This window comes from Tiliqua scincoides, chromosome 16, assembly GCF_035046505.1.
Source record: "Tiliqua scincoides isolate rTilSci1 chromosome 16, rTilSci1.hap2, whole genome shotgun sequence".
NCBI classification, from domain to species: Eukaryota; Metazoa; Chordata; class Lepidosauria; order Squamata; family Scincidae; genus Tiliqua; species Tiliqua scincoides.
In genome coordinates, this window is record NC_089836.1 from 2753782 (window position 1) to 2763781 (window position 10000).

General features: G+C 52.5%; 1 protein-coding gene and 1 pseudogene across 1 annotated transcript in view; one reads left to right on the forward strand and one right to left on the reverse strand.

Annotated features, from left to right (window-relative positions):
• Positions 1 to 10000, reverse strand: part of FIBCD1 (fibrinogen C domain containing 1) — a 64429-nt gene that overhangs the window by 20618 nt on the left and 33811 nt on the right. Inside the window, exons 5-6 of the mRNA XM_066610862.1 lie at positions 261 to 357; positions 3 to 101 (exon numbers count right to left, since the gene is read on the reverse strand). Of these exons, the coding sequence (XP_066466959.1) occupies positions 3 to 101; positions 261 to 357 (196 nt within the window). The remainder of the gene's footprint in view (positions 1 to 2; positions 102 to 260; positions 358 to 10000) is intronic.
• LOC136635761 (5S ribosomal RNA) lies at positions 869 to 985 on the forward strand (annotated as a pseudogene).

Consider the following 10000-nt stretch of genomic DNA (forward strand, 5'->3'; position numbering starts at 1 on the left):
GCTTCCGTAGTGAGCGTAGGCGGTGCCGTTATCGAAGTCCTCCAAGTCGATGCGGAGCTCGTAGTTGGCTTGCGTGGTCAAGGAGTGAATCCGCTTCAGTCCTACAACGGAAGAAGTGGAAGAGAAGAACTTGTGTCAACTCTTGCTGAGTTTGGAAACTAAGAGAGGAACAGAGGGGAAGAAGAAATGAAGAAGAGGAGAGGGTTGGACTAGAGTGTCACAGGAAGCCATACTTTAGCACAGGGGTTCCCAAAGCCTACCTAGCCAGTGTTCGCCAGTGAGCTTCCCGAATCCGTCCCGATAGGCTTCCCATCCACGGAAAAAATTCACAGAGCCATCCTCTCGCCGCTGGAAGACCTAAGGATGGAGATGCACAAATCAGACCAGAATTAATGAGCGAGGGAGGGCGGCAGCCGGGGCTTATCAGGGGGTGAGCCTCCGTCTGTCTGTTTCATCCCTGCTTTTTCCTTTCTCTGCAGCCGTGACCTCGCTTGCCCCTCTAATAGACGGGAGTTGAAAATGCAAATTGAAGCCCTTTAAACTGGCTAATTATCTTGGAGAGGCTGAGGGGAGGGAGATCTGGAAGAAAAGGCACCCCATCAAGATTAATAGGCAGTTGAGACTGGGACGAGATGCCGTGATATTGACGCTGCCGGAGAATGACGGTTGCATGGCTAATTCTAACCGAGCCATAATTAGTACAACTTATTCTTATAATCAATTTTTTTTAAAAAATTCTCCTTTCTTTCTTTCTTTGGAAGGCTCAAGGCGGCTGACAAGATCAATGAGGAAAAAAGATCAATGGAAAACACGATCAACAGAAAAATGCACCGAGACAAAGGTAGCCCATAAAACAAAAGCACAAAAGGGGAATAACTGTTACCCTGCACATCCCCGATCTTGTCTGATCTTGGAAGCTAAGCAGGGTCAGGCCTGGTTAGTACTTGAATGGGAGACCACCTGGGAATACCTGGTGTTGTAGGCTTATACCATAGTCTTTCGAGACTGAAGGTTGCCAACCATCTCCCTATACTGAACACTATCTCCTGATCTTGTCTTATCTCGGAAGCTAAGCAGGGTCAGGCCTAGTTAGTACTTGGATGGGAGACCGCCTGGGAATACCGGGTGCTGTAGGCTTATACCATGATCTCGGAAGCTAAGCAGGGTCAGGCCTGGTTAGTACTTGGATGGGAGACCGCCTGGGAATACCGGGTGCTGTAGGCTTAGACCATAGTCTTTCGAGACTGAAGGTTGCCAACCAAGGGGGATAACAAATCAAACCAACAGGCTTGTGTAGACTACTCAGTCTTTGACCCCCTGGTTATAGGGAGGGAGATGGCCGCAAGAATACGAGGCAGGGGATCCCCCATTTGGGAGGCCAACACAGAGAAGGTCCTGCCAATGGAATGTCAGAGGGAGGTGCGAGACGGCCCTCCTCCCTGATCTTAATGTACATATAGGTTCCTAAGGAAGAAGGCAGTCCTTCAGATAGCTTGACCCGGAGCCAAGTAGGACTTTACAAGTCAATCCCAGACTGTGGCTGGTTAGTTGGGCATGACCACAAAAACCGACAGGGGCACTGCGCTAGGATGGGCAGAAGTTGAGGAGATGTGTCCGTAACGCAGAGCACTGGCCCCAACCCGTGAAACTTCCTGGGGGAGCAACCTGCTGCCCCATCTCCTCCTCCTGCCCCCTGGATTGGAAAAGGTAGAGGGGAATGGGATAGATGAGGGCGTGTGGAGGAGAGGGGTGGGCTAGAGTGTCCGGCAAGAGGAAGAGGAAGTGTGGAGGTGAGGAGTGAGCTGGATAATTGCAACCTGCAAGTCATTAGCCAGCAAGTGATTATCATGCAGGTGTGAACCTGCTGTCCGCTGGAACCCGACACTCTTGGTTACCCTGTGCTGACCTGATATCGTTCATCTACCGACTCACCTTCTTCCCCTTTGGGTCTCTAATTAATCTCGTAAAATGCCCTTCTTGGTGTTTTTCTCCGTTGATTAAAGCTCAGGCTATTGACGAGGATCAAGAGAATGCCTTCGATGTTGGAACGCTGGCCATGCATTAAGCATTGTCCCCACAGCATTTCTCCCCCCCCCCCCCACACACACAGGATAACGTGACTGCACTGAACCTGACTGGGTTGGGAAGGGGCCGAACGAAAACCATCGCTACCCAAAAATGCTGCCCACCCTGAGAATTGCTGTTGTGAGGCCGTTCCTCCATTTAGCTGTCCGACTCTTTTCAAACGTCATCTCGGACAATGACCTTTGCCACTTGGGGGGGGGGTTAATTCCATAAGTCAGAGGTAGAGGATGGGGGGGACAAGCTTATGTTCATCCCTTTGCTGGCCTCCTCCTGCTCTCCCTGGCTTTGAAAAGAAAGAGGGCCACAGAGCAGGAAAGGAGTGGAGGATGAAGAGCTAATGCATAAGAACATAAGAGCAGCCCCACTGGATCAGGCCATAGGCCCATCTAGTCCAGCTTCCTGTATCTCACAGTGGCCCACCAAATGCCCCAGGGAGCATGAGAACATAAGAGCAGCCCCACTGGATCAGGCCGTAGGCCCATCTAGTCCAGCTTCCTGTATCTCACAGCGGCCCACCAAATGCCCCAGGGAGCATAAGAACATAAGAGCAGCCCCACTGGATCAGGCCATAGGCCCATCTAGTCCAGCTTCCTGTATCGCACAGCGGCCCACCAAATGCCCCAGGGAGCATAAGAACATAAGAGCAGCCCCACTGGATCAGGCCGTAGGCCCATCTAGTCCAGCTTCCTGTATCTCACAGCGGCCCACCAAATGCCCCAGGGAGCATAAGAACATAAGAGCAGCCCCACTGGATCAGGCCATAGGCCCACCTAGTCCAGCTTCCTGGATCTCACAGCGGCCCCACCAAACGCCCCAGGGAGCATAAGAACATAAGAGCAGCCCCACTGGATCAGGCCATAGGCCCATCTAGTCCAGCTTCCTGTATCTCACAGCGGCCCACCAAATGCCCCAGGGAGCATACCAGATAACAAGAGACCTCATCCTGGTGCCCTCCCTTGCATTGGCATTCTGACATGGCCCATTTCTAAAATCAGGAGGTTGTGCATACACATCATGGCTTGTAATGGATTTTTCCTCCAGAAACTTGTCCAGTCCCCTTTTAAAGGCGTCCAGGCCAGTCGCTGTCACCACATCCTGTGGCAATGAGTTCCACAGACCGACCACACGCTGAGTAAAGAAATATTTTCTCTTGTCTGTTCTAACTCTTCCAACGCTCAATTTTAGTGGATGTCCCCTGGTTCTGGTGTTATGTGAGAGTGTAAAGAGCATCTCCCTATCCACTCTGTCCATCCCCTGCATAATTTTCCATCCATCCCCATCCTCAAGGAATTTTCCATCCTCCCGAGCTATCCTCTGCATCTTGGGCTGGCATGCCTTCTTCTGCCACTCAACTGAATTGAGTGATGCGGGGTTTGGGTATTTATGAGACCTGGAGAAGAAACATGAATTCTTTCTCTGACGTCTCTTGTGTCCCATTGCCTTCCTGTGAGCTGAGCAGGCATCATCTCCCCCACCCCCGAACGTTCCTTGCACAGAAATTGATGGTTCTTCCTGTACAGATCTGAGTAATTTCATGCGACATAAACTGCCCTTAATTACGTGATTGCACTTTCAGGAGGTTAGGCCCTGTCGTGGCCAAGTCTGCTCCGAAATCTGACCACGTTTCTGGGTTGCACAGGTGGCCTTTTCAGGGGATAGCCACCAAAATGTGTTGCATCTTGGGCAGCGATCCTGCGGCACGCTTTGAAATCCAGCCCCACTGAGCACAGGGTGGGGAAGAGAGATGTACTTCTGAGTAAACGTGCATGTACTGGGCTGGCCCAAGTCCCTTGTGCCGGCCCAGGAGGGTCGCAAACATGGTTGGTTGGCAACCTTCAGTCTCGAAAGGCTACGGTGTAAGCCTACAGCACCCGATATTCCCAGACGGTCTCCCATCCAAGTATTAACCAGGCCTGACCCTGCTTAGCTTCCGAGATCATGGTATAAGCCTACAGCACCCGGTATTCCCAGGCTGTCTCCCATCCAAGTACTGACCAGGCCTGACCCTGCTTAGCTTCCGAGATCATGGTATAAGCCTACAGCACCCGGTATTCCCAGGCGGTCTCCCATCCAAGTATTAACCAGGCCTGACCCTGCTTAGCTTCTAAGATCAGACAAGATTGGGCAAGTGCTGCCCATATGGTTGGTATACATTAAACTGGAACTGAGGGAGGTGGACAATGACAGGTACTTTGTGGGGGAAAATATACACCGGGAATCTTGTGGCCTCGACTGAAAGTGCTTTTTATTCCGCGCACAAGAGATTGTGCATTGTTGGCAAAATATACAGAACGAAACCTGTCAAAGCCTTCAGACTCTCCAGCCATCAGTCACGCTTGAGAAGTTCTACAGAGGCCGCAGTGATGCTTCAGAGGTGTGATGCTTCAGCACCTCCATGCGATTTGAACTTTTCTTGTTGGCGATCATTTGGGGGAGGGGCAGCCAGAAGGCCCCGCCCCCAGTATAGCAGGAGGAGACTCAGTCACTGGTGGAACAAGTGCAGGTGGGAGCTGACCGGTTTGGACAGTAGCCAAAGGTCCACCCCTATCCGCGAGCCCAAACATAGCAGGTTTGAAGCTGCTCCAGCCCCTGTGCGCCTCCCCTCTATGCGCATGGACATCTATCCCCTTTTAAAAAGGCCTAAGAGGTGCTCTTAGTGCAACCTGACACTGTTCAAGCCCTATTTTTAAGTCGCTCGCTGCTGGTGGTGCAGGGGTGGGGGAGAAGCCACAGGAGCGCATTGCGCAATGTGCTGCCTCTGATCTTGGAGGTACTTACCTCCTCGAATTAGAGTCTTAATTTTGATCCATGCAGTGAGCGGTTGAGAAGCTGCTTCTAAGCCCCTTTGAAAGGGGCTTTTGGTTTGAACGGATGGCTTGTGCTGGAAAAGGGGGGGGCTGGAGTTGATTGCTTTGGGGGGGTGTGACAGCGCTTATTGGCTCCCACCGCAGTATGCCAAGGAGGGAAGGTCGGAAGAGCAGGCGATAATACAGCTAATCTGCTTTGACCTCGCGATGCAAAGTAGGCCAGTTGTCCACGATGCTTATTGAGAAGCACAGTGCCGTCTCCCCCCAACCCCCCCTTGTCAAAAGGCCTGATTACACAAGCGCCTTGGGAGATTAGCGGCGCGTCCAGCCTTGCTGACAAACGCCTCTTGCCGATTATCCCGTTCAGGAGCGAGCGTCGACAGGCTTCCTACCCGGACTGCCAAGTGGCCTTCCGAATCCACAGCGCTGCCACTCTGAACCTGACTGGTTATTTTACACCCCGGTGGTTTGTTTGTTTTCCAGTGGCCATGAGGACTAGAACCTTGAACAAATGTTTGAGTGACAGTGTCGCAGCTAAGGGTGGGCAAGAGGGGGTACATTGCCCCGGGTACCATGCCTTGAAGGGGTGTCTTCTGCTGAAAATTGACTGTGCCTTTCAGAGACCTCTAAGATGTAGTATGGGGGGAGGGTGTTGAAAATTGGAGGGGTGTTAAAATTTTTGTGCCCCTGGGCACCAAACGCCTTAGCTATGCCAACATTGGGTGAAATTTTTCCCTTTTGTTGAAGCGTCGGTTCCTGTACCTTGAATGTGCCTGACGCCAATGAGTTGGGCGAGATTGTCGTCACGCTCAGTGCTCGGAACCAGAAGTAGAGTCCTCCTTGCCTGGGTCGATGGCACCCTCTTCCCAAGACTACCAAGAAAGAGGAGAGGCGGGGTAGAGAGTGATGGTTGGGGAGAAGTCATGACTTGTGGCTGGAGGCCCCACAAGGAGGAACGTGATGGGCTGGTGCTGGGATGTTCCCAGCCGGAGACTGGTGGTCTCGCGGGGCTTGAGGGAGGCCTGGCGTGTGTGCATGGAGAACGGTCTGTGGAGGGGGGACAGTCAGAGGCAAGTCCTGCGGAGGGAGAGTTGGCATACGGGCCAAGTCTCAAGCAGGTCATAGCAGACGGAAGACAGGAGTGAGCAGGTAACCCATGTGCCCCTGCGAGGCATGACTGGGGGAAGAAGTTCCTGTGGGAAGAGATGGGAAGAACTCTGGTGTAGAGAAAGGGTTGACTGCATTTATCGAGAGCTACACATGGTGGATTTGGTCTTACTTTCATTCACAGCTTCAAAATAAGGTGCGTGATCTCCGCGCCGCTGTGTGCCCTTCAGTTGGAAAAGAAATTTGTATCGGTTGGTGGACGTTGCTGTCGTTTGATTAAAAAAACTGCCGGCTGCTGGCTGGTCAGGCCAGGTGCATTACTGGGGCAGAACCTGTTGGATTCTGGGTTGAAGTTGGCAGGTTCGAACGGGCGGGGGCGGCCCAAGACCTTTGGGTGTGTGTGTGATGGATGCCAAACACTGCTCACTGCTAGTGCCCCCCCAGGTGCCACTGCCCTCAGCTTCCTTTGCCAGGAATTGCAAGAGGAAATGGAGAGGATTGGAGAGGGGTGAGCTCCAGTGTCTCCAGAGGCACTGCGCACCGAAGCGTCCAACCAATCGACCTCAAAGCCACCTCCCCTATCACCCTCTGGCAACGTGAGAGATACCTACCTTGCCCCGACAAGAGGGATGTTCTCGCAGAGTGGGCTGAAAAGCTAGACAGCCCCAGGGGCAAATAGAGATCAGTGGTAGGAGCGAGTGGCATGAAAATGCATGTGCAATGGTGTTCGAAATGAAAAAGAGCACAGAACCAGCTGTCCTGTCCAAGCCCTTTGCTCCACCAACCCCACCACCCTGAGGCGTCCACAGCAACGGGCTCCTGCTATCTCAGACAGTTCTGTTCTTGCGCCCGTCCTTGCAGCTTCTTTTCCAGATTTAGACTGTAAGCTCTTTGGGGGCAGAGACCCAAGAAGCGACTTCTCAGTCACATCCCTGTCCCAACAAGCTCACGGTTGTTCCTTCAGTGCCTTCTCACTCTGGCCTTTCCTAGCTCTCTTTTCCTGAGCCGGCTCGCCTGCAAGCCGTTTCGGCTCGCCACAGCTGAGTGCCCGTTTCCGAGTCAGAGGGCGGCGTGAGCTCCCTGGCCGGGTTCTCACCCTCGGGGATCTCCCCTGCTCCGGTTCTGTGACTTTCAAGATGAATTATGTAGCTTGGGGCCAGCAACTCGAGCGTTTTCATTGTGACCGAAACGAGACCAGACCAGCCTCCGCTGAGCCGTGGCGCAAATATAGAAGTCAAAAAAATGGAGACAGGTAATATAAATGACCCGTATCCAAAGGGGAATCCCTGCCTCCCTTGTGCTCTCTGTGCAGGGCGCAACAGCCTGGTACCCTCCCTTCCTGCCAACACTTGTCGCTTCTGGACGACAAATTGCTTGGGCTTGGGGGAAAGTGCGGGGAAGCTTGATGGAGGTGTGACGGCTGCCCGTCAGAATCCGCGGACCGAAACAGGCAGCCGAAACGGATGTGGCTCTGAGGACCAACTAGGAAGGCCTGGCTGGGCTCAGTGCGCGTACTGTGTGGAAGAGGCCCTGTCAGAAGCTTGTCTTGCTTTCCGGTACATAAAGAAAAATGTCCTCCTTTCGCTCTCAAGGCAGCGGCTTTGCCTCCAGAGGCGATCGCGGATTAAGAAAGATGGCTGAGAATTGAGCGGGCGTTCAGGCTCTCTGCCGTGTCTTGTCATGCTTCATCGGAGGGGGCCAGCACACAGATGTTGCCTACCTATGGCTTACAAATGCGGAGGTATACGGTTGTGCTATTTCTTTACCCAGCATGTAGTTGATCCGTGGGACTCTTTGCCACAGGATGTGGTGATGGCACCTGGCCTAGATGCCTTTCAGAGGGGATTCGACAGATTGATGCAAAGCCCATCACAAGTTACAGGCCATGGCGGGTATGTGGTTTGAGAAGTAGGCTACCCCTGAATACCAGATGCAAGGTATGCAGGGATCTTGTGGCCTCGTGTGAGGTCTCTGTGAGATTCAGGAAGCCGGACTAGATGGGCCTTTGGCCTGATCCAATGGGGTGGTTCTTATGTTCTTACGCACGAGTTGTGTGGTGTTTGTCCGCCTTTCAGGGTCTGGTTTGAGTCTGAGTTGGTGGTCGCTAAAACCTGTAGGACTGTTGCCGGCACATTGCAGCCATGCGAAACCAGCTCCTCTCCGCAGTCAAGAGGATCCCGCTGACTGGGTCAGCTTTAAATAGGCATATAAGCATCTCAATTATCCTATCCTACTTTGTCCATTGGGTAACCAAGTCTTTGGCTGTTGGTGCTCTGTTGGAGGATCTGAGGCAGAGAGCCAGGTGGGTCCCCGTTCGTTTCAATGTTTTATTTTTAATATGCTAGTCTTGATGCTGCCATGGGATGTGACCGTATTCTTGCGCATGTGTCCGACTGTGGGTTTGCCCACTGATGCGCCCCTCTCTGAATCCACATTGGAAGCGCGCATCTCATTTTTTTTTTGACCCATGAATATTGAAAACCAATCAAAGCCGGGGAGGAGGGGAGCAAATGCTGCCCCTCGGCTCATCACGGGCTGGCCGGCAACCTGAGTCCCCGACGAAGAAATGGGATGACCTCATCCTCCAAGGCTTACAGAACCGCAGGATCAATTTATCGTGACTCCCGGTGGATGATCGGAAGCTGCTGAAGTGGCACAAATGACCACGGGGAGGGATGCACGCTCTGCAGATTTCCAGCTCTGACTCGTGCGTGGTGATTTGGCTGCCCTGGAGTTGAGGACAGATGAAACAGAATGCTATCCTGCCCCTCTCTCCCCCCCTCTCCAACCCAGGAGCTGCCGGACTCCCAGTTCCCCAGATCTCATTGCGCCCTCCCTGGAGAAGCTCTCTTACTCCTCAACTCCTGGTTGAAGACACAAGGATGATTTGTTTTCCTGGCCAAGTTCCATTCAACCTTGAAAACCTGTGTCCTCATCTTCCCAGACAACCCATGGAGGGAATACCTCAGTTACATAATACAGCCGACAAGATTAGCCAGTCCTGGTAACGTGGCGTTTACGTGGACGTCTTCCGGTTTGACCTCCACCCGCACTTTCCGAGGTGAAACCTGCTCTGCCCTGGCCTCCCCTGACTCCAGAGAATCTCCGTTCACTCTCACCTTGTACACATCCCACAACACACTGCCCTACTGACTTGGCATCGTTTCCCAGCGCATTTTCTTCTGGCGCACTTCTGCGTCTTGAAGAGTCCGCCATTTCTCGGGTTCCTGCTTTTTCTCTGGGCATCCAGATTTCTCTAGATCTGCTCCTCCAGGCACCTGATTGCAACCTCTCAGCCGCACTAATGATATCAATATGCCCAGCTCACAATATGGAAATATCCCAAGATGCCCAGTTCGCCCACAAGGCTCTTCTCTGTCCAAAAGCTATCCCTCTCAGAGAACAAGCTAGCTGTGGGATGGGCCTCCAAGGGTGAACAGAAAGTCATAAATAAAGGGCAATCAACAAATGAGGATGAAAGGGTTAGGGCAGGGGTGCTCGCACTTTTTTGGCTCGAGAGCTACTTTGAAACCCAGCAAGGCCCGGAGATCTACCAGGGGGGAAGGAAGCGTCTGACAGACACCCCCTTTAATGTATGGAGCCCCTGCTGGAGTCTAGTCAGTTTCGTCAGCTTTGTTGCTGCATGCCTGAAGAGCAGCTAAAGTGTCAGTTTCAGTGTCAGTTTAGTGTCAGCTAAATATGTCAGTTTCGTCACTAGTCACTAGACGAAACTGATATATTAGCAGTTTGGAGAGACAGGGCTCCGCGATCTACTCATTTTGCCTCGCGATCTACCAGTAGATCGCGATCCACCTATTGAGCACCCCTGGGTTAGGGTAAAGAGATGAGTTAGAGTACCAGACCCCCTGTAATGGATATCTCTGCAGGACCCCAAAAGATTACAATGATGGAGGTTTTATAGGGTCTTTTAGATAAGGGAGGGGGGACAAGAGCACACAAAGAGAGAAAAAACATCCATGGTAAGGATAATAGACCAACAG